Source organism: Hoplias malabaricus, chromosome 2, assembly GCF_029633855.1.
Source record: "Hoplias malabaricus isolate fHopMal1 chromosome 2, fHopMal1.hap1, whole genome shotgun sequence".
Lineage (NCBI taxonomy): Eukaryota > Metazoa > Chordata > Actinopteri > Characiformes > Erythrinidae > Hoplias > Hoplias malabaricus.
The window spans coordinates 76,136,324-76,162,406 of NC_089801.1; the positions used below are offsets into that span (position 1 = coordinate 76,136,324).

Consider the following 26,083-nt stretch of genomic DNA (forward strand, 5'->3'; position numbering starts at 1 on the left):
TACTGTGGTGGTAAACCTGGCAGTAAGTTCCGTGTCAGAGTTTGTCACGTATCTGGATCTGCTGCAGAAAGCAGCCATAATGTAAAGAAAATGGAGTGTGCTTAGCTGGGGGTTCTGGGAAATTTGTTTAACATATAACCCTGGTGCATGAGTGTGGGTTACGTTAACAGTGTTAGTGTTAGCAACAGAAAATAGCAATGAATAATGAAACTGATTATTTATTGTTTTTCCAATTTTCTACAAGGTAGGACTCTTAATTTGTAGTCCATGTATTACCGGGTTTAGGCTTCACCTTGTGAGTCACTTTCATGCTTCTTATGATTAATGATTTACAGGAGTATATCCATAGAATTTCAATAGAAATTCAATTCAAAATCTAACTTAAGAAAATTAAACATTTTCCTGTTCTATTGTCATTTTATGGAAACTGTTGCTTATAAAATGACAATAGAACAATATTTTATATATTTTTTTATTTTTCAAACTACTTCATTTTTATTTTTTTATTAAATGAAAATTGTCCTTTTCAACACTACAAAACTACAGTGGCTGAGAAGGGCAAAACAAATGTACAAAATTAAATACAAGCTGCGAAACAATTTATTAGCCCAAAACTATTTTACAAACGGCCAAAACACTTTTACCAGCCTGAAGCATTTTCCAGAAACCCAAAACACTTTTATAAATGTCTGAAACACTTTTACAAATGGCAAATCAGACGGAAAGCGTAGGTACAATGCACAGGAATTGCTATAGTTAGTTACACACATTGTCTGTAATTAGCATTTTAGACATTGGTTTAGATGTTGCCTTACCTTCTTCTGCTCTTTTAAAATCTGTAAAGACGTCCCACATTAAAAATAGAAGTGTGTCACAAATTTGTTTTGGCCATTTGTAAAAGTGTTTCAGGCTGCTAAACGTAGGACACCAAAACTGTTCACATCAGAAACAGCACCAAAAGCTTACATCGTGAACAACTATTAAAATGCAAGGCCCATTCCTGCCTAAGTCTAAAATAAATAAATAAATAAATGAATACCTGTGGATTTGTTTAATTGTATTTAATTTCGACATTCCAATGTAAGACATAAACTCAACATTCTGGGTCTGATGTCCAGCTGATAAGACATTGTCTCAGACTGTTAGCATTCCCTCTAGATATCTAGAATCACTGCGCTGTGGTCAACAGCCAAGAGCAAACGACACTTATCTGATAAATGTTCTTAATGCAGAGCTCTAGCTCTGGGTTGTGATGTTGTTGCATGGGGAAAATCTCTCTCGCTCTCTTGTTTGTAATCAAATCAATTTTATTGTCACTTATATAATCTTATATTTTCTCACCCCAAACACCTTATATTCTTTGATATTACAAAACATATGTATGAATCTACTATGTACATGTCTTTAAAAGGAAAAGAAAATGCCAATATACAACTGTACAAACGGCATGTACATACTATTAAACCTCACATAAATCATATGTGCACTGTGACAGTCAATACATAGAGGCATATGAACCAGTACAAAATGATTGGGCAGCAACAGTCATGTTTAAAACTCTGGGCAGCACTGCTGTTTCTGATCCACCACTCATACCAGAGCACAAACTGAGTGTCACTGTCACTGCTGATAACGATCCATCTCCCAAACATGACCCGCTGTGGTGGTCCAGTGGGTGTCCTGACCACTGAAAAACAGGCTAAGGGGCCTGAAAATCATGTGGAGCCACAAATGTATTACATTTATTTGATTGTAACACTACAAAACGCACTTATATATGTGAAGTGGAACTGGTAAAGAGTGTGGGACAGTCCTTTTTCGGGCCAGGCAGTGATGTAGTGAATGAACACACCATCTTGTGTCTGTGAACTGATGAACTGTGGGGACTTTACATATCTTTCATTCATTTTGAGGAGACCATTAACTATCTCCCAAGTACTACTTGCTTAACCCCATCCTAACCTTAACCCTAGCTTTAACTCAACTTTAAAACATGTCATCACCTTTAAAGGTATGATTTTAATCATTGTGGTGGTCTTAGAAGAGAACAGATGTCCTCAATATGTGAGGGTTTATATCGGTTTTGGCCACTAACTGGAATATTCCCGTGAAAAGGGGAAAAACGAAGGGAGAAACTTCCCACGAACTCGTAAAACCCAGTTGTCTCCGCCCCGTTTACACCGGGGCAGTATTTAGTTGGGTTTTTTGGTCTTTCGGAAGTGCGTTAACGTGTAGGCGGCTCAGAAACAATAACTCTAGCCGTTCTGTGGTCGAGGTGAATCCACACGTAGTTCCCAGAGTCCGAGTCCGTGTCTGAGCGCGCGTTTGTCGGTTGCAGATCTCCATGGCCGCAGTGAAGGCTCTGCAGCAGTGGTGTAAACTCTGCTGTGAGGGCTACAGAGATGTGGCGATTACCAACATGACCACGTCCTTCAGAGACGGCTTAGCGTTTTGTGCTCTCATCCACAAACACAGACCGGACCTGATGTAAGTCACATTCCAGTGTTTTTTGACCCGTTTCTCTCGTTTTTCTGTCGAGAAACCTCTTAAAAGCGGTGTAGTTACGCTGGAAGCCGATGAACGTACTCTCTGACGCCTGCTTTGTGACGTTTTTGTAATATTCCAAACGGTAAAAACGTAGTATTACATCAATTTTCCCAAATTGTCCACATAATAAATTCTTTAAAACTTGAACGCCGTTGTTCAGTTTTGCTTTGGTGTGGAAATGGACGTTTATTTGGGAATTTTGATTTCACAGTCAAAATGATAGTAACCAGACGCCAGAACGGACTGAATAACGTCCTTAAAACTACCCAAAATTAAACTAATAAACGTTTTGTGTTGATAGTTTTGCTAGAAAACATTGTACTTAGATTTTTTTTCTTTGAAACTGCTGTTTGGAATATAGTTTTTAAATGGCTGGATTCAGAGCGGCAAGGTTTATTAAGTCATAAATCTAAGGAGCCAATCATGTGACCCTATTTACTTGAAGGGTGGAGCTTTCACGTGAGGTGAGGTAAGTAGAGATAAAGGCAGGGAGTGGACTCGTCATAATTCTACACAAACCGAATAAAGGTGAAGGTTCTAATTGTATTTATCTGGGAAATGACTTTTAAATATGAAATTAAATCTCAAGTACAGCAAATACAGACGTGCTTTAATCTGAATCTTGTTTTTTGTGTGTGTTATATTTATTGTAGAAAGTTTGACTCCTTGAGCAAAGAAAATATTTATGAGAACAACCACCTGGTAAGTGATGTTTTTGTGTTTGCACCCCCCCCCCCCCAAGCTAAGCCATACATTATAATCACTATGATTATTTTCACTTCTATTCTTTCCAAATTCATCTGCAAGTACAGGAAAGCAAGAGCTGTTTGTCCTGAGTTGACCTGTTCAAGCATGTCAACAGCCGCATGTTTGAGTCTGAGATCCTGCTTTTGATAAAAGCCTGTTTTACTTTGTTTGTTTATTTAAAAAAACGGTCTGAATGGAGACTTTATGTTGGGCGATTAAACCCTGCAACAAATCTACTGTGAAATAGCGCACAGCATACTGTGGGATTCCATTTCACCTCAGAAACTACCCCAGTGGTCTACTCCAGAGTCTTGACCAAGCTGTATGCAGTTACCCATATCATTAACCATGATGTCTTTTTTTGTTGAACGAAGCTGCCACTCTCCGATTTGCTTTTCAGTTCCTATTCTTTCCACTCTTCCTCCTCTTTTCACGGTCTGGATCCACTCTCCTGGTTTCAATAGGGAGCTGTTGTTCATTAGGTTGAATGCATGGAGCTGATTTTTAATTCTGAGGGGCTTTTGTGCCTCTCTGTTGTTCTCAGCAGTGCTCCCAGATTTGTTTGCTTAAAGGAGCAATACCAACAAAAATATCTATGAAAGTGAACATCTGTTTATTTCTGTCCATGTTTCTATGAAGGGCAAGTTCCTTGAGAAATTGTAGCTTATTAATTTTAGTCCCTAGTTTATGCTCCACAGAGTGGGTCCTCACATGGGGTTAGCCATGCTTAGGACTTACAGGCTACTAGATATTAAATTAAATGGACAATTCTGGAGAACTACTTTATTTTCACAGCAAAACAAACTCTCCCCTCCCATTTGTGTTCATTCAGGAGCTCTGCATCTTTTTAAGGTGGAATGATATGTTTGCGTAAAAAGAAAGCTGACTGTACCTTGTTTGCTTTGAAATTTGACTTGTCTAGGATTTTATGCTCTGTTTGAATTACCACAGAAACTCAGTTGTAACTTGAGCTGTTTACATTTGTAGCACTTTGTGTGTTTCTTTTGCGGCTTTTGAATTTTGAGTCAGTTCCAACTTGTGTAATGTATCTGAAACAGCAAAAGTAAGTCAGTATTACCCACGTGTGGAGCAGGATTGGAGCAACATCCTCAACCCTTTTCATACTTTATAACGTTCAGAAGTCTCTCCACTGTCCAAACACCTAGATGTGAGAGAAATCTTGGGCCAGTTTGGAGGAGACTCGTGGATATGTACAAACAAAGCTCACACAGACCAGAGAGTTAGCAAATGTTAAAGCATTCTCTGAATTTTATAAAAAGTATGTTGGATTAAGTATATGAACATAGCCCTTTGTTACTGACAAGGAATCACTGGAAAAAATGAATGGTTCTTTAACTTATTGAATCCATTTTGGATTATAATTAAAATTGGCCTTTACCAGACCAGCAAAATATTGATGAAATTGCTGAATGGGAGCAGCAGGATGGAGCCGAACACCTGCTTTCTCAGAGACACGTGAGGCCAGTCCACTGGTTCTTTTAGAGCTGCCGCTGAATATTATTTTAGATATTAATCTGATTTTGATTTATTGGAAAAATATGAATACTATTGATTTACTAAAACCCCAAACACAAACACCAGGTAGAATTTGTTTTAATTTTTATTTTAAAATGAGAATTCTGTGGCACGGTGGCGCAGCAGGTAGTGTCGCAGTCACACAGCTCCAGGGACCTGGAGGTTGTGGGTTCGATTTCCGCTCCGGGTGACTGTCTGTGAGGAGTTGGTGTGTTCTCCCTGTGTCTGCGTGGGTTTCCTCCGGGTGACTGTCTGTGAGGAGTGTGGTGTGTTCTCCCTGTGTCGGCGTGGGTTTCCTCCGGGTGACTGTCTGTGAGGAGTGTGGTGTGTTCTCCCTGTGTCTGCGTGGGTTTCCTCCGGGTGACTGTCTGTGAGGAGTGTGATGTGTTCTCCCTGTGTCTGCGATCCAAAAACACACGTTGGTAGGTGGGATGACTCAAAACTGTCCGTAGGGGTGTGTGAGTGAATTGGTGTATTCCCACCTTGCCCAATTATTCCAGGTAGGTTCCAGACCCACCGTGACCCTGAACTGGATAAGTGCTTACAGATAATGAATGAGAACTTCAAGACCATTGTGATGCTCCAGTGACCTTTAATATGGAAAATAGTATCTGTCAGCACTGCAGAAACAGCACTTAGGAGGAAGGTGAAGGTAGGAAGGGGTGGAGGAGTTGTCAGAACTTTCTTTTTATTTATTTATTTATTTTTAAACCTTATTACCATGTCCATGTAGTGTCCCTTTTTTATATTCTGAAATCTGCATGATATACATATTGATGGCCATCTACTGAAAGACTGGCTGATCACAATGAAGCATTCAACACAACTGATCTTGCACAATGCACCACAGTACTTTCACAACTTTGGAGTTTCTGACTCATCCATTCCATGAAGAGGCTTCATTTCAATGGTGATTAATGCATAAACTCTCATAGTTAGCGAGAGCTCCGAGTCTGTCTGGTCAAGAGCTGAGCACTGAGTGACCGTTTGTGGAATGCGCTATTGTGCCGTTGCCATGAGATGCTATTTATTTTTGTTAAAAAAAAAGGATGCAGTTGGGAAACAGGCTGGACTTGACACCATCCATCATATACATTCCTGTCCTCCTTCCCAAGGGACTTTTTTTGGTGCAGGAATGGCATTACCAGAAAACGCAAACGTGAGAAAAGTGGACGAGAAGGAGAGTCAGGATGGATAGTAACTTGACAGCAAAGGATATGGTGATAATGCCTATGAACAGAGAAGAACACAACATAATGACCATGGTCTGTCAGCTTAGCTCTTTCTGATATTCCTGCATTAGCAGTGTGTTTTGGGCTGGTAGGTGATGCATTGGACACTATATATTACGGTTATTAAACACACGGCAGTGGTGGCATGGCACTAACTTATAATTCATGTATTTGAAGAAGAGGGCTGCATTCACATTACGGTATCGCGTAATCAGCTGTGTCCAACTAGGGCAACAGTTAATAGTGTTTATAGTCTGATTTCACTAATTAAAACCACCAAGATTTCATCTAGAACAGTTCTGCCGTGCATGGAGTGTTTCCCACACCAAGTTCATCTTAGTTTAGGGGTTGGTGAACTGCTGCTGTACAATAAAATGATTATGGTTGTGCAATAGTGATTAGCAAATGATGTGTGTAAACACAGGGTGTATCTGTTTAACGTGGCAGTATGTGATACAGGAGCGGCAGAAGTGCAGGCAGCCAGTCGAAACATGGCTAAAACTTGCTTTAAGCTAAGTTCCCAGATGAATTTATTTGGTGATATTTCATAAGCGTAATCCCATTCATTTCAGTAGAATTTGCTTTAATGAATCATGTTGTGCTGAGAGCATCCAGGCCATATATACTGAGTGTTTCACTTGAACGAGGCTCTGAATGTTCTGTTGTAACTCCTGTTGGGATGAAGCAGACTTATACCGCTAGACTTTTCCTTTTAGGATGGGGAAAATGCTGTTCTTTTTGGTTTGGTTAGGTTCAAAAGCTCCGTGGCTTTTTAAGGTGGAACCATATGTTTGCGGAAATAAAATTACTGTTTGTATGTGACTGAGAATTACCACAAAAACTCCTTTTGTAACTTGAGTTGTTCAACTTTGTAGCACTTTCGGTAAAGTAGTTAGCAGTCTCATGAAGTTGAAGATATTACTCTGTTTTCGGAACCTACCTGGAATCATTGGGTGCAAGGCGGGAACCCACCCTGGAGGGGGCGGCAGTCCTTCACAGGGCAACTCGCACACATTCACTCACACACTCACACCTACGGACACTTGTTGAGTACCCAATCCACCTACCAATGTGTGTTTTCACCCGGAGGAAACCCACGCGGACACAGGGAGAACACACCACACTCCTCACAGACAGTCACCCGGAGGAAACCCACGCAGACACAGGGAGAACACACCACACTCCTCACAGACAGTCACCCGGAGGAAACCCACGCAGACACAGGGAGAACACACCACACTCCTCACAGACAGTCACCCGGAGGAAACCCACGCAGACACAGGGAGAACACACCACACTCCTCACAGACAGTCACCCGGAGGAAACCCACGCAGACACAGGGAGAACACGCCACACTCCTCACAGACAGTCACCCGGAGGAAACCCACGCAGACACAGGGAGAACACGCCACACTCCTCACAGACAGTCACCCGGAGGAAACCCACGCAGACACAGGGAGAACACGCCACACTCCTCACAGACAGTCACCCGGAGGAAACCCACGCAGACACAGGGAGAACACGCCACACTCCTCACAGACAGTCACCCGGAGGAAACCCACGCAGACACAGGGAGAACACGCCACACTCCTCACAGACAGTCACCCGGAGGAAACCCACGCAGACACAGGGAGAACACGCCACACTCCTCACAGACAGTCACCCGGAGGAAACCCACGCAGACACAGGGAGAACACGCCACACTCCTCACAGACAGTCACCCGGAGGAAACCCACGCAGACACAGGGAGAACACGCCACACTCCTCACAGACAGTCACCCGGAGGAAACCCACGCAGACACAGGGAGAACACGCCACACTCCTCACAGACAGTCACCCGGAGGAAACCCACGCAGACACAGGGAGAACACGCCACACTCCTCACAGACAGTCACCCGGAGGAAACCCACGCAGACACAGGGAGAACACGCCACACTCCTTACAGACAGTCACCCGGAGGAAACCCACGCAGACACAGGGAGAACACGCCACACTCCTCACAGACAGTCACCCGGAGGAAACCCACGCAGACACAGGGAGAACACGCCACACTCCTCACAGACAGTCACCCGGAGGAAACCCACGCAGACACAGGGAGAACACGCCACACTCCTCACAGACAGTCACCCGGAGGAAACCCACGCAGACACAGGGAGAACACGCCACACTCCTCACAGACAGTCACCCGGAGGAAACCCACGCAGACACAGGGAGAACACGCCACACTCCTCACAGACAGTCACCCGGAGGAAACCCACGCAGACACAGGGAGAACACGCCACACTCCTCACGGACAGTCACCCGGAGGAAACCCACGCAGACACAGGGAGAACACGCCACACTCCTCACGGACAGTCACCCGGAGGAAACCCACGCAGACACAGGGAGAACACGCCACACTCCTCACGGACAGTCACCCGGAGCGGGACTTGAACCCACAACCTCCAGGTCCCTGGAGCTGTGAGACTGCGACACCTACCTGCTGCGCCACCTTAAGTGATTCAACACAGCAGAAAGAAGTCAATATTACTTGTCAATGGAGAAGGAATAGAGCAATATCCTCATCTTAGTTTATGCTTTTCAATGTTTGGAGTGCAGTGAATGCAGTGAGAGATCAAGCCTAGCATAAGACCTTTTTATTCTTATATTTTTCCCTTCCCTTCTTTTTACTGCCATTTACTGACTCCAGGATATTGTAAACAGACTGTAGAGCTAACAAATGGTAAGGATGTCTTTGTCCTAGCAAGACGTATTACAGAATATTCTCACTAGTTTCATTTGTCACACTTGATGCTAAATTCATGTTTGATAACATTTAGCTCTGTGTGATTAATGTAGGGAATATTGAGCAGGTATCCGTTTCCAACAATCTAGTTGACAATAGGGAACTGAAATCAGGAGGTAGTTATGACAGCACCTCATTTTTACTTAACCAACAGGTTTTAATAAACAGCACATTATCCGCTGTCTGGTAGGGTACATCAGACGTAAACGACTAATTGTGGTGCATTGTGGGATTGTTTAAGTGCACTGTAAGTTGTGCACTGTGTTTTCAGACAATGCTACAAAATGGTGGACACCCCAAAATACTGCACTCTGTAGAGAATAGGGCAGTGTTTTGGACATTCACATCCTCAACCAATAGCGCTGCTAATTTGGTCGTGTTGACCTGAGGGGCTTTATACAGCAGTACTGTACATCCAAAATGGAAGACAGGTTTGTTTTAAGGGGCTTACACCACAGTTTAAGTCCACCATGGTATTTCCTTGTGAAGTGGACTATGCAGGGGGAATTTATAAAATAGTATATAAATGTGAGGTGACCTGGCACAGTCATTCAAGAGGTTGGATTAGATGTGTCTTTTAATAACAGTTCATGGTTGGTTGTTAGCACCAAAATAAACAAACGATTTTGTTTTTCTTGTGTCCCGGCCTGTTCACAAATATTCCACTGAGGTGTGTGCCAGTGTCTAGTGCTATATATATATATATATATATATATATATATATATATACATACACACACATACATACATACATACACACACATACATACATACATACACACACATACATACATATATATACACATATATATATATAATGTGTATATGTATATGACACAACTCCATGTAAATAATTTTTAAACCATTTGTGCAATTACAAATAACTTTTTTTTTTTTGTTCCCCCTTTTTTGAGTTGTTCACTTTCAGACTCATAAAAAATGATTAAAAAAATGTGGGGGAAAGTAAAAGCACATTGGAATCCCAAGGCATGAACTCAGAATATCCTGGAAATTTGGCATTTGTCATTGTCTTCTGACCAAATTCTTTATTTTCCAAGTGAAAGTTGGGTTGTGGTTTATCTTGGGTAAACATTAGCTAACTTTACCTTTCCTTGTGTTAGTGATTTCTGAGCAGATTGCAGGTAGGGACTTGTGTGATCTTTATCTGACCTGTTGGGTGTTGCTTTTTCTGTCATTAAATATCTTTACTTTGGAAATTCCATTTTAATCTGTTTCTTTCACTTTCTCTCCCTCTCTCCCACTGTCTCATTCTCTCACACACACTCTCTCACACCTGCTTTAGTTTCTTCTACCACATGTCAACACTTACGGCTATTTTTCTAAGAAATGTTTGTGTTGTTCAACGACTACATCTACCTCTCTCAGTGAAACATTGACCACTGATGGCCAGACATATTTCAGGTGGTAGATCCACTCTTAGGCTACATTCACATACCAGGTAAAAGATGCCCAAATCTTGTGTTTCTTAATATGTTGAAACAAATGTGTTGTTTATGTGGCTATTGAAACTTGATTCCTCTTCAATCTGTGGCAGTGCCACTCTGTCTGAACAGCCAGATCTGAAGTCATGTGACTTTTACATCACTTGGGCTGTTGAGAATAATAACGACAATGCTTTATTCTTATATAACGCTTTTCTAATACGCAACGATGCTTACAGTCATTGGAATAGAAACATTCAACACACACACACAATACAGGTTCAGCAGTTACAGAGAAACATCAAACCAGCAGTACTACTTACAAGGAAATCTAAGATTAGCCAGTTAGGCCAAAGGGAGGCCATAAGCGAGAGAGAGGTGAGACTTGAGATTAGATTTGAAATTGAAAAAGAGGGAGATTGGTTAACCACAGTTGGGAGGGAAATCTGTAGTCGAGGAGCAAGCCTAGAGAAAGCTCGATCCCTAAAGCTACAGAGTTAAGATGTCGGGACATGTGACAGCCCAGCAGTGGAACATCTGAGAGTGCGAGAAGGAGATCAGACAGATGAGGAGGTGCCAGATTATTTAAAGCCTTATAAGTTGAAGCATCTTGAATAGAATCCAATATTTAACAGGGAGCCAGTGAAGATCCTGCAGAACAGGTGTAATGTGGTGTGAGAGTGAGTAGCCAAGCAGCAGGGTTTTGAGCCATTTGGAGCTTATAGACAGAAGAAGAGCAAAGGCCATTCAGCAAGGAGCTCAGCAGCAGACTGAGAAAGGGACTGTTGTATCTTGGCTATATTGCGCAGGTGGAAGAATGCAGTTTTTAACCACAGGGTTTATGTGGGCTGTGAATGAAAGGGTAGAAGGACCATGGACTCTGCTTCAAAGCTTTTTCATTTAAATTTGAGGCGTTTAGGACATGGAAAGACTTCTTTCTTAAAAATTAAAATATTATATTGGTAATATCATTAGAAAAAACTGCTTAAAATTGTCATTATGTTGCCACTTGATTCCTTCTCTTTGGAGATGCCATGTTTGCGAGAGACCTGGCAACACTGGTTCAGGTTATAATATTCTTAAGTAATTAATTTATACCTATTTTTTTCACACTTATTTGGAATAAAGAAAAGGGTTATAGAGCGCTGCACTGTTTTATTTTGTTCATTGTCTGTAACCCTTATCCAGTTCAGGGTCGCGGTGGGTCTGGAGCTTACCCGGAATCATTGGGCGCAAGGCAGGAACACACCCTGGAGGACATGCCAGTGCTTCACAGGGCGACACACACTCACTCATACACTCACACCTACGGACACTTTCAAGTCTCCAATCCACCTACCAACATGTGCTTTTTGGATCATCGGAGGAAACCCACACAGGGAGAACACACCAAACTCCTTACAGACAGTCACCCGGAGGAAACCCACGCAGACACAGGGAGAACACACCACACTCCTCACAGACAGTCACCCGGAGGAAACCCACGCGGACACAGGGAGAACACACCACACTCCTCACAGACAGTCACCTGGAGGAAACCCACGCGGACACAGGGAGAACACACCACACTCCTCACAGACAGTCACCCGGAGGAAACCCACGCAGACACAGGGAGAACACACCACACTCCTCACAGACAGTCACCCGGAGGAAACCCACGCGGACACAGGGAGAACACACCACACTCCTCACAGACAGTCACCCGGAGGAAACCCACGCGGACACAGGGAGAACACACCACACTCCTCACAGACAGTCACCCGGAGGAAACCCACGCGGACACAGGGAGGGAGAACACACCACACTCCTCACAGACAGTCACCCGGAGGAAACCCACGCCGACACAGGGAGAACACACCACACTCCTCACAGACAGTCACCTGGAGGAAACCCACGCAGACACAGGGAGGGAGAACACACCACACTCCTCACAGACAGTCACCCGGAGGAAACCCACGCAGACACAGGGAGGGAGAACACACCACACTCCTCACAGACAGTCACCCGGAGGAAACCCACGCAGACACAGGGAGGGAGAACACACCACACTCCTCACAGACAGTCACCCGGAGGAAACCCACGCCGACACAGGGAGAACACACCACACTCCTCACAGACAGTCACCTGGAGGAAACCCACGCAGACACAGGGAGGAAGAACACACCACACTCCTCACAGACAGTCACCCGGAGGAAACCCACGCAGACACAGGGAGGGAGAACACACCACACTCCTCACAGACAGTCACCCGGAGGAAACCCACGCAGACACAGGGAGGGAGAACATACCACACTCCTCACAGACAGTCACCCGGAGGAAACCCACGCCGACACAGGGAGAACACACCACACTCCTCACAGACAGTCACCTGGAGGAAACCCACGCAGACACAGGGAGAACACACCACACTCCTCACAGACAGTCACCCGGAGGAAACCCATGCAGACACAGGGAGGGAGAACACACCACACTCCTCACAGACAGTCACCCGGAGGAAACCCACGCAGACACAGGGAGGGAGAACACACCACACTCCTCACAGACAGTCACCCGGAGGAAACCCACGCAGACACAGGGAGGGAGAACACACCACACTCCTCACAGACAGTCACCCGGAGCGGGACTTGAACCCACAACCTCCAGGTCCCTGGAGCTGTGTGACTGCGACACTAACCTGCTGCACCACCGTGTCGCTCTTTATTTTATTATTATTTTGATAAAACATCAGTACTATTCTATTTCAATAAAAAAGTACTTTGGATGGAACAGACGAATATTTCCTTCTGCTCAGAGCCTGAAGCATCATTATTTTAGGTGAGTTTAAGGGCGTGACTCTGAAATCAGATATGGGTTACCTTATATATAGGCAGTGTGAATAGCAGAAAAACAAAATTAGATTTGGGCCACTTTTACTTGCTTGTGTGAACGTAGCCTAAGTGGTATGATTAGAAACAGCACCAGAGCTGCTGCTGTCTGAATATTTTTGGTTGGAAGACTGTTTGTTACCAAGCAGTAACTTCACGGTGCAGAATAGCTTCCCACACACTTCCAAGTCAGTCAGTCTTTTGTATAGAATATTATCCAGCACCCACATAAATTCTCCATTAATAGGGAGCTTGGAGAAGGACAAACAGTACTGTGTAAAAGATTTAGGCACCAGAGATTGAGATTTAAAAAGCTATTTATCTGAGCAGTAAGTGTTTATTTGCTAAAACAACAAATAACACCCAACATTATAATAAAACTAAATAACATTATTCCAGTGTGGTACTCTGTGTGTGAATGTGTTGGGTCTGTATTATTTGAGGTTATCATCCAATACCTAGTTTTAGTGGATAACAAATGATGATTTTAAATAATGTTTGCTGTTGACTTAAGAAATTCATCAAAAATCAAGGAGAATCTGAACAAAACATTGTTCTTCAAATTCACTCTCACCTACTACTTTATAGAAAAAAATCTTATTTATTTTTTGTATTTACTGTAATTATTTATAACTTTATACAAGCACCTTGCTCACTGAGAAGACTGCAGTTTAAATGTATATAATTACGTTAGGTGCCTAAGACTTCTGCACAGTGCAGTAAAAATGCAGGCTAAAGAAGATATAAGATTCACTGGTTCTTCTAGTTGTCAAATTTTTGTCTCAAAGGCAGGGAGCCTCAGCCTCAAAACACACAGCCTTATGAACCACATTAAATGATGCAGCAATTTGAAGTTGAGGTAATACAGGATAAATGCAGCACAATTTATGTTGGAGTGCAAAAAGATTTTAGGAAACCTATATGGCAAGATAACACTGCTTTAATAGATAGATGTTCATTTTAACCTAGTTATGTTTCTACCCAATTAGTGCATCTGGCTGCAATTTGCAATGGTATGGCTGGAGTTTCTAATACAGAATACAACTTTTTGTAAAATGCCATAAAACAGGAATCTGGGATTTGATGAACCTCTTGAAATTTTATTGAAATGACAAAGGTACAACTTTATAGTATAATTTCATTAAGTTTAATCATTAAAGAACAGAGGAAACCAATCCTGTTTTGCAAGTGGAATTATTGCCTGTTCTTTCTTAATACATGACTGAAGCCACCATGCAGTCATCACCCTAACCACAATCGATCTTCTTCTTTTCACGATCTGACATATGAGACGGATACAGTCATGGCCAAAAGTGGTAATACTTTCGGACATGACTGTATGATGTTCCAGTCAACCATCCGTTCTTGACTACGAAGCTGATCTGTTATAGCGTAGCTATGTCTTGCTGAAATAACCATGGACTTCCCAATTAAAATCTTTTGCCTTGATTGCAGTCTACATTCCTCTACATTCCCAATACACACCTCAGTTTCAATGGTAAGGTATGATACTTTTTGCTGTAGGAAATTAACAAAACGCACTTGGTTTTTATTGCATTTTCCAGAAAAGTTCCAGCTTTTCTGGAAACAGTTTTATGTAAACTGGCAGTGGTGTTTACTCAGTGGAAATGCTTGAGGTATTTATTTATTTAATGGCAGTGCACCCACACAATACGCTTAACACCTTCTGCTAACTTATTCTTGTTTGGGTTTTTTTCCATCAGATTTCTCAGTTTCTGGTCTTGTTGTATCTTGTTTATGTTGATCTCTTTTTTTGATAGTGTCTGTGGGTCATGTTCAGTTTGACTGGCATCCTGATGGGTCAGCATAGGAATGCTGCAGGGAATCCCTCATGTGGAAAATTACGGCCCAGACAAATCCAGTTGTCTCTTCCTAATGGGGGTGTTATGGGGCACAAATCACAGCTTGAAGCCAAAACCAAATTAGAAGCTAACTTAATTTACCTAATTTTTTATTCAAGTTATTCATTAAACCTTCCATGTTTCTATAATTTGCTGTTTTTTTTTTTTTTTTTTTTAAACTTCATTCCTAGTAATTATTACTATATTTGTGTTCTCATATTGAACTGTGAGATATCTACACTGTTGGCTCCACATGAACCTTCATTATGTGATGATACAAAATCTTTTGTCAATGATTTCTAGTAGTTAGACCAGAGGAGGATATACCCAAATTGTGAGACTTGGTTCCTCCCAGGGTTACTTCCTCAGCTCTGAGGGAGTTTTTCCTTGCTACTGTCACCCCTGGTCATGTTTTGTATTGGGTATACTGTCATATATTGGATCATTCTTTGGATCACACACACACTTTTTATATAAGTATTTCCAAAAGTATTTCACTCGTCTACCTTTGTGCATACACATGAACTTAAGTGACATCTCATTCTTAATCCATAGGGTTTAATACAACGTTGGCCCACCCTTTGCAGCTATAATGGCTTCAACTCGTCTGGGAAGGTTTTACACAAGTTTTAGGGGTGTATTTATGGGAATTTATGACCTGTGTCTAATTTGTGAGGTTAGACACAGATGCTGGACAAAAAGGTCTGGCTCACAGTCTGCTGTAATTCATACCAAATGAGTTTGATTGGGTTGAGGTCAGGACTCACCAAAGCCTGTCAAGCTCTTTAAGCACCTTGCTTTGTGCACTGGTGCACAGTCATGTTGTAAGAGGCCATCCCCAAACAGTTCCCACAAAGTTGGAAGCATGAAAATGTCCAAAATCTCTTGCTATGCTGAAGCATTGAGTTCTTTTCACTCTGAACTAAGGGGGCGAGGTCAAACCCTGAAAAACAACCCCACACCATAATTTTACACTTAGCACAATGCAGTCAGACGAGTACCGTTCTCCTGGCAAACACCAGACCCAGATTTCTCCAGATGGAGAAATGTGATTTGTCATTCCAGAGAACACATCTCCACTGGTATAGAGTCCAGTGACGGTGTGCTTTATGCCACTGCTTTCAACACTTTGCGTTGCACTTGGTGATGTAAGGCTTGGATGAAGCTGCTTGGGCATGGAAAGCTATTCCATGAAGCTCTCAACACACTTATTGAGCTAATCTAAGTGCCACATGAAGTTTTGAAGGTCTGTAGTTATTGACTCTGCAGGTAGTTGGTGAACTCTATGCACTATGCACCTCAGCATCCACTGACACAGCTGTCATTTCACGTGGCCTACCACTTCGTGGCTAATTGCTGTATTCCCAGTAGCTTCAACTTTGTTATAATACTACTGACAGTTGACTTATATTTAGTAGTGAGGAAATTTCATGACTGGACTTGTTGCACATGTGGCATCCTATCATGGTTCCACGCTGGAATTCACTGAGCCCCTGAGAGCAAACCATTCTTTCACAAATGTTTGTAGAAGCAGTCTGCATGCCTAGGTGCTTGGCTTGTGATTGGAACCCCTCAATTCAGTTACTTGGATGGGTGACTGAATACTTTTGGAAACAGTTTATTTTTAAATAAAAGTAGATATTGGTTTGAAGTAATTTTGGTGTTTCAGTGTTGAAAAAAAGTTTAACACTGAAAGTTAAGAAGACTGTAAATTTACTCTTTAGGAGTTTTTCATTGGACACAAACGATATGATCCTTTTTGGCCAAAATGAGACCTGAAATTTTATGAATTTGGCCTGAAATTTTAAGACTTATTTGACTCTTTGACTTACAAATGCCCAAAGCTCTCCATTTATACCAAGTGTTGGTACAGAATTAAGTATGCATGTTATTAACATTATACGTTGTTGCTCCAGTGAGCTTATTTACTACTTATTTACTTGCTTAATAGCTTAACAATTCAGTTTCTACAACGTCTGGTTAATCATATTCACTTCCCACCTAAAGTGCATTCATGTGTATATGCCTTCAGTCATTTCCCTTTTCATTCTTTTTACTTTAGCTTATTATTTACTCTTATCTGAGCAGTGCAGTAAATTAAATCCAAGGTTTAGGTACGGCTGTCATGATCATGTCTTAACTGACAATTATTTGTCATAAGTAATTGCGATTAATGATTTATTTATTTATTTATTTTTACACACCCAGTATATTAATAGGCCCGTATGCTTAATGATAGCATAATAATGTAAACACACTATGAAAAAGAATGGCAGTTTATTGAATAGTTTATTTATTGAAATATGTAAAGATATTTGTCCCTTGTCCTGTCTTAAAATTAAGTTTGTATGCTTGGAAAGAATATTTGCAAATTCTCAAAATAAGTAAAAAGAAATAATAATAATAAAAAAAATTCAAATCAAATGTACTATGGCAACATAAGTTAACATCTGTTATTTACTGGTTTGCCATATTCCGGGCAAGGAATACTAAGGCTACGTTCACACAGCAGGTAGAGTGACCCAGTCATGCGTGACATGGATGTGTCGTCCATGTGGTTGTGTGAACAGCACAAATCGCATTAAATCGGACTTTTCCACATCATATTTGGGCCACTTTTATATGTGGCATTGAACTCTTGTCCTTGTCAGGTTTGTGGAAATTCCACTCCGTCTGAACGGCCATTTCATTTTAATTTGAGGTGTTTAGGAAGTGGAAACAGCCAGGTCAAAGCATTTCTGTTGTGTAAAAAAAAAAATAATAATAATAAAAAATTGGAAAACAAAAAACCTGTGAAACTCCTCAAACCAGGTTCCAAACCATCTTTCATTTATGACAAAATAAAATGAGGAAATTTGTATAAGGGGTTTCTTTTAAGTTTCTTTTAAGTAGTTCTATATCAGTTTTATATTATTTATGTAAGTACAAAGCTACATAAATGTGGCTCATAGAAATATTAAACTCGTTATGTCGCTGCTCATCTAGTTCTATTTGGAGGCCTTGTGTTCGTGAGAGACCCGGGAAATTTGAGCTTGGAGTGAAAGAAAAATCTGTTTTCGTTTTCTTTAATTGATACTCTGTTTTTAACATGGAACTCATTTGGAATAAATAGGTGAGGTTTTGTCACTATAGCTCTGCAGTGAAACACCAGTCCGGTCCCATTCCAGTCAGTTTAGGAGTGTGATCTGTTCAGATTGATGTCAGATATAGGTGACGTTTACATAGACAGTTTGAACAACAGAATTAAAAAAAAAATCTGATTCGAGAGCCTCCGGAATAGCCAGCTGCCAGGAACTCGGTTTGTTGTATTGGCACCTGTTTACAGCCACCGTTTAATAGCAAATCCGACTGTCCTGATGAGTTGTGCCACATAGTGTACTTTTATGCTTAGTTGCGTAAATAAAACGCATACTCTAATAAATACAGCGTATAAAAAATGCTGCCAACAGAAGTATAAGTAGGAGATAAGCACAGCCTAAATCTCCTTACTCGTTTGTCTCACCATTTGTTTAGAAATACACGTAATTGATATTCTGTTTGTAGGGTTTGTAATAAAATATAACATGATAGCGCTCAGCGCAAATCATCGTGGTTAGGGTGTCTATACAAACTACAGCTATACTATGATTAATAATGATGGAAGTGGTTGTTTGTGGTTGTACCCTCGGTGGTCCGTATTCTGTACCTTTCTCTTGGGGAACGTAATTGTAACTTATTCTATTGTAATTGACGTTTTGAAAATTGTGTTGATTTCATACAACCAGTTTCATCTTCAGGACCCTGGAGTGAACACTAGGGAACACCAAGTGAACTTGGTTCTTGTAATGATTTCAGTTTCAGAGGGAGGTATTTAGGCACAGTTGGCACCGTTGTCAGTCAGGTACTGTCTGTATCTGAGGAATTGTAGTGTTGAAAGTTGAACGGATGTCTATGAACCGCATTCAAAAATACTTACTTGGATCATGAATATTGGAAAATAAAACCAATATTTAGGAAAGATATTTCAAACATCCCCTGTAGATTTGGAAAATGGAAAGGGAGCGACTACAGTTAATACTGTGAAATCTGAGGTTGTGTGTAGTTATTACAGTTTGTTTAATAAACTGTTAAATAGGTTTTCTGCTTTTATTTGTATGCCCTCTTATAAATGTAATATCATCTTCAATTTTTTTTTATAGTAAATGAAATGCGTACAGTGCTGCACCTGGGTTTGAGTCCCACTCAGGGTGACTGCCTGTGAGGAGGCTGGTGTGTTCTTCCCGGGTCCATGTGGGTTTTCTCCCACTGTCCAAAAACACACATTCGTAGGTGGATTGGCTGCTCAAAAATGTCCCTAGGTGTCAGTGAATATGTCAAGGACTTTGTATGCATGTGTGTTCCCGTCTTGCCCCCAGTGATTCCAGGTAGGCACCAGGCCCACTGCGACACTGAAATGGATAATTGGTTACAGACAATGAATGAATGAAGTGCATACAGGGGTATGTCCTGCACCGTATGTGGTTCCTGTGCACATTCAAAAGCATGTTATTTCAATGTGACTGAAAAGACGAGTCCATATAGTTGTGTGACACTAATATTGTTATTTTAGCGCATATACCCTTTTTTCATAACGTTGATTATAAGATATGAACAGCTGAATTGTTTGGCTTCTCAACCTCCTAATATCAGGGGTTTGTGCTAATACTTCAAGTGTTTAATCAATCTTCAGTTAAAAATGTATTGTCTTTTGGTGAAATCACAGTCAGGAGCCTTTTACTGCGTAGTCCCTGAGGTGTTTACACTGATTCATAATCTTTTCTGAGTCAATATGAGCCAAGACTTGGCACAGTCTTACGAAAAGCATGTAGTGTCTTACAGGTATTATCTTCTTACAATCCACTGTTGAAAATGAAAACACTGGAGTTGGAAATCTGTGTTGCTTTGTTAAACATGACTTTTATCCAGAGCAACTCACAAAAGTTCTTCGTGTTTAGACAGAATGTGTATCCTAGCTAGTACAAATGGGTTAAAGTCCAATTTCCCTCTGAGCTCAGACGCCAGAAAAGGGCCAGTGCTGATATCTAGAAAGAAGAAAATGTAGTAAGTGCAATACACAATACAATCTAGTCAGGTCTCAAACCTAGAAAGAAAATCTAATCAATGCTCGTACCTAGAAAAAAAGGAATTAATGTTTGCTTCATGTTTGAAACGGTATAATTGTCACGTCCACGTTGGCGGCTTGTCATTCTCATTTGGCTCAGTTATCAGTCCAGTTTTGTTTTAGCATTGGGATTGTTTTTCAGAATTCAACATGTTTTAATTCCTAGCCCCACTGGCACCGTTAATGCATGCTCAGTTCCACCAGTTCCATGTGATCTTTACGTGCTACATCACCAACCACCACAACAGCACCTCTACAGTGCCTTTCCCCAACTAATCTGTGCTCTCTTTATCCACAACCACTGACTACACCTTTCAGCTGTATCTGATAACTCCTTCACAGCTGCTCTTAGTTTCTAGCCCCTGATGCCGAACTGCACAAGCAGGGATATGGACGGCTTGGCTACAAATCCCCTAACACCCATCTCCAACGATCTTGCATGTGCCTTCCACGCGCGTTCCCTCAGCCACAGAATCTGCATACTTAATTATATTCATTTATTAATATGCATTAACCTTGTGCATTGATTTTACTCATTGTTTCTGTGTATGTGTATGAACCAGGCATTCCGTGTGGCTGAGGAGGAGCTGAGCATCCCTGCCCTGCTGGATGCTGAAGACATGGTGGCCCTTAAAGTGCCTGACCGCCTCAGTATTCTCACCTACGTCTCTCAGTATTACAACTACTTCCATGGCCGTAATCCAAGTAAGACACTTTTTGAAGCTATATATGATTTAGGAAACTATGGGATAATATTAATAAAGATGCATGAAATGAAATGGGACACCCTGGAGCAGATCATTGTCAATATACTCAACACCAAGCATGGGCTAGATGAGTAAAAAGACGATCAGCATCGGTCTGTTGAAAAGCCTAAATGTGAATAAACTCCAACCCATGCTTCTAGGATGAGTTGGGGGTGGTGTTTGTGATCCACAACTAATCATCCAACATCAGCACCTAACCTCACTAATGCTCACGTGTCTGAATGCCATCACATCTTCACAGACATGTTTTCAAAATAGGGTGTAAATCCTCCTTAGAAAAGCTGTAGTCTGGTTACAGTAAAATGAATGAATTTATAAGTGTGCCAGAATTGTTTGGGCCGGCTACATTTAACGTTTGCTATGTTAAGCCAATATAAAATAACTGTGCAGGAGCATGTTCTGAAGAGGATGTTCACTAATTCTGACTTTTGTGAGAACAATAAAACCCCCCGTTTTTAAATCAGTTGTAATCAGTTGATGGGATTTTTTTTTTAAATATTCATTAACATTCAACACTCTTTGTTCTGAAGTTGGAGGCATGGCAGGCATTAAAAGGCCAGCTGATGAGCCCAGTGAGGAGCGACCAGGGAAGAAAAACCAGCCGGTCACAGCTCAAGTATTCAATACGCCTAAAACAGATACAGAAAATAAGGTAAGAGAAAAAGCCCAGTCCAGGGTACACTTGTACACTTATTCTGATTACAATTTTAAAGCACAATATTAAGTTCATTTGGGATAACTCTACAATTTAAAGGAAGCTCCAGTACCCTGTTGGGGATATAAAATGAGATATGGTGTGACATGGAGGTATACAGGTTCCATATGGCATCCTGCAGCACATTTTCACACAGGTTGCAGCTGGGACTGAAGATCCTTCACTGTCATTGGTTGCCCAAGCTGGTATCCCATCTGTTCCCATAAATGCTGGATTAGTGATAAATATGGTGATCAAAGCCAAAGAAGTGTTGCAATCCTTGCTGTTTGTGGATGAGCATTATCCTGCTAAAAATGACTTTTGGAAGCCCTACCATAAGAGGCAACACGTGTGGCCACAGGACGTCTTGCACATATCACTGAGTTGCTAGTGTCTTTTGTGTCACCCCTAGCAGTGATCAACTGTAGTATGCATTGGATTCCCAGATAATCACATCAGCAGTTGGAAAGGCAGGATTGTAGCGCTCACCACAAGGCCTCAGTACTCAAGTAAGACTGTCAGCGGATCACAAACTGAACCTGGATTTGACGCTAAAGATGATAAAGATCCAGTCCGTAGCAGGTTGGGTTTCTTGTTCATCACATGAGGCCTTCTGTCACAAAGACGTATGCTATCGAGAGGTAGCGTTTTTGTAGGGCAGAGGGGGAAATCAGTTTTATGTGCTCTTTCTATCTAATCAGACCACTTATTATTATTTTTTCTCCCCACTCCTCCCACTTTTCTCCAATGAGTTTATGTTTAGATCAACTTTGTATGTGTATAGTAAAGGCTTTTTGCTGTTGTCAAGACACTATTCTGAGGGTAGGTGCGGGTAAGTATAGTTATTGATGGCAACTTTACAGAACAGTGCGCCTGTTGTTAAATTTGACCTTGTAAGAAATGACCATAATGATAGATATATATAAATGAAGGTGCATGTATTTATATAGCAAGGAGCATCATGCCTAAAAAGCAGGTAATAAATGACACAGACTTCACTCACAGACGATTAACTTTGTCCTCAGTTAATTTGAAACGTGATGGACAAAAGGGGTTGAAGTGCAACACATTTGATAACTGATGACTGATATCTGAAGTCTGTGTATATAATTAGTTTTTTTATTCATTTATAATAACTCTTCACTCAGACTTCAGAACTGGCGGTATAGAGGAACACTGGTTCGTATTTTTACCGTAAAATGACAACTTTTAAAATCGTTGTGATGTTTCACTGAGCTGTAATAGGGAGAATAGAGCCTCTCTCATTGCTACTCCAGGCACAGCACTGCTGAAAATGAGCTGTGTAACTTTAGAAGGAGGGTAGGAAACTTCCCTGCCACCCCTTCCCCTGCTTCTAGATTTCAGAACACTACTATAAAAATTAGTTACACTCTACAGCTGTAGTGGGAGCCCAAATCTTACTTGGTGTTCATTTAACTCACAACTGATTACTGGAGGATTGACGCAGATTTATGTCCATAATTGGCAACTTTCTAGGATCTTCAGATCTTATGATTCGATGCAGCCATCAGATCATATGATTCGTGATTCAGGCAGTACTTAAATTCTACAACTAATATCAAATGACCTGTGACTCAAAGGCTCACCTCATACTTGAGACACAAAGCCACCTGCTTGACTTAAAATTAAGTTCATAAATATTTTTATTTGTTATGTAATGGTTTCTGCAATAAATGTTAATCACTGAATTAGCCCAGTCAATATTATGAAGACAGCACTTGTAAAGATTTCAAAGTCCCACAACGGTTAGGTCTTACCACCAGTTCACAGGCAGAGGAATGCTGTAACTGTGCTAATACATTGATGTCCTTGATTTTATTTCACTAATATTAAACACTAAATAATTACCTACAATTCTAAATGATAGTTTTGACTTGTATTAAATTGGGTCCATGGCGTACTAATTCTTAATTATTTCTTTTTTTCCTCTACTGTTTTACAGAGAGATGTTTTGATTGAGCGTTCCAATAAATCAGGCTCCGTCAGCAGCAACTGCAATGTCTGCCAGAACCATGTCCACCTTGTGCAGCGCCACCTAGTGGATGGGAAGCTCTATCACAGGAACTGTTTCAAGTACGAATATTATTTTTTTCATAGCACTTATATATTGAGGGCAGCACATATAAAAGGGATTCCCAACCACTGGACCATGGATTTGTACCGGGCCATTGTTGGGGTCTGGGCCGCAAGAACCATCGACTACGGAAAATTATAGGAAAATGATTTGTTGTTTGTTCCTCTGGTCCCTGCGTGTCATGATTACCTTAAGGGGACAGGGCTTTGGGGAGCTCTTATGATATGTATACCCGATGTGTTCTTCCCATTGCCAAGCATGTTATGTGTTTAATAATGTTCCCTGAAAAAGGGCCAAATTGTCTATGCTTTCTCCAATAAATTTGCTAAAATATTTCTGAAAATATTATCTGATTATCAGACCTTTAAAATATAATTTAAATCATCATTTTCATTATCAAAGTATTCACTCACCCATCCAAATAATTGAATTCAGGTGTTTCAATCACATCCATGGCCACAGGTTTATAAAACCAAGCACCTAGGCAAGCAGGGGGACTGGGTTTCGTGGTTTCCAGGACAGCGGTACTTGTCTGACTGCTTGGTGCCAAGTATAAAGTTTGGTGGAGGTGGGGGGTTATGATGTGAGCTTGCCTTTCAGGAGTTGGGCTTGGACCCTCAGATCCAAGCCCATGGCAAGAGATTTTAGACAATTTCATGCCCCCAAATTTATGGGAACAGTTTGGGCATGGTCTCTTCCTTTTCCAACATGACTGTGCACCAGTGCACAAAGCAAGGTCAATAAAGAAATGAATGAGCCTGCACAGAGTCTTGACTTCAACCCGACAGAAGACATTTGGGATGAATTGGAGCTTCTGGAAGAATGGTCAAAAATTTGCATAAAAATACCCCTAAACCTTGTGGGAAGCCTTCCCAGAAGAGTTAAAGCTGTTATTGTTGTAAAAGGTGGGCCGATATCATATTAAACCCTATGGATTATGAATGGGATGCCACTATATTGCATTTTGTGCAATTTAGTGTATCGGTCTGCTTTATTTTGCCAGCTTTGTGGATTAAAATGAAGAAACAGAATGGTTGTTACAAACCATTTTGTGTTTGCTTGAATTTTCAATGAAATCAATATTTGTCTCTCTTTTAACTCTTCATAACTGGAGGCTGTTGGAACAGACTGAAGATATGGGTGTGTTCACTGTGCTATTAAGTAGAGAAAAGGAATGGAGGATTGGCACTAACTGTTTCACAGGTTAATGTGTGTAACCCCTCCCAATTGCCTCAAGATGATGATTTTTGGCATTAAAAAAAACCCCAAAAAACTCCCTCATACCGTCCATTAATTCAGGAATAGTGAACTTTGTTAGGTATCACATGTTAAATGATATTATTTGACATTTTGGTTTATTTTAATGAAATAAATATTGGCAAATCTTTCTGTACGCTTTTATAACATGTCAGAATACAATACCTTTTGTTGTAACATTTGAAGGAATTGGAATGTGTTTAATGCAAAAGTTTGCTGAATATTTTTAAAGACAACCCAAAAGTGACCTTCATGTTACAAACTGTTTCTCACAAAAAGAAAAGAAAAGAGAGAACAAAGACTAGTTCCTCCACATTTTAGTTGGTTAACCCATATAAAATGTTTATGTTGTCATAAAATATATCAATTAAATAGCAACAAACATGTACATTTTTACAAACTGCATTGGGTTTTTAACCATTTAAATATAGCATTTTTACTTTTTGTCATTGCACATGTAAGAATTACAGGCTGAATCACTTCCTACTGGCTTGGAATTTTAGCTCCTCGTGTGCTGTCAAATATCATCAGCTACATATGACCAGTGACTCATGGCTATTGTCTGGGACATGAGGGTGTTGAACAACAATTGACCTTAAGCCTTTAAGCACTGTGCAGCAGTTTTGTATATTCTGCTAAAAGCAGACACACTCTAAAATCTAAACTGATCTGAAACCAAATGTTCATGAATAAAATTAAGCAAACGTAGGCGAATTTGTAGATGTGGCACTGCTTTTATCTACAAGATGACCCAATGTGATCATGTGATCACTCATAAAAATGGTGATCCAATTTTAGACACATGATGTAAGGGAAGAGCAAAACCTGTTAGGCCATGATTCCACCTCGCCTCAAAGCTTGCTTTTAAAATCGGATCATCATATTTACATATGGGTGTTTACTTTCATTTCTGGCTCCTTACTTTTGGGGAAACCCTGTATAGTGCACCCAGGCCATAACAGCTGGACAAATGAGGTTGGATTGGAAACTTACAATTTTATATACATTGTTAATTAGGGGTGGGCGACATTTGGCCTAAAATAATATCATGATATTTCAGGGTATTTTGGCGAACGATATTCTTGGTGATACGAAAAAACACTGAAAATAATTGT

General features: G+C 40.9%; 1 protein-coding gene across 1 annotated transcript in view; it reads left to right on the top strand.

The window, feature by feature from the left end:
• Positions 1-2,000: 2,000 nt before the first annotated feature.
• micall2b (mical-like 2b) overlaps positions 2,001-26,083 on the top strand; it is a 43,307-nt gene continuing 19,224 nt past the window's right edge. The window contains exons 1-5 of the mRNA XM_066648795.1: positions 2,001-2,487; positions 3,201-3,249; positions 20,719-20,860; positions 21,453-21,574; positions 23,580-23,710. Of these exons, the coding sequence (XP_066504892.1) occupies positions 2,345-2,487; positions 3,201-3,249; positions 20,719-20,860; positions 21,453-21,574; positions 23,580-23,710 (587 nt within the window). The 5' untranslated portion in view covers positions 2,001-2,344. The remainder of the gene's footprint in view (positions 2,488-3,200; positions 3,250-20,718; positions 20,861-21,452; positions 21,575-23,579; positions 23,711-26,083) is intronic.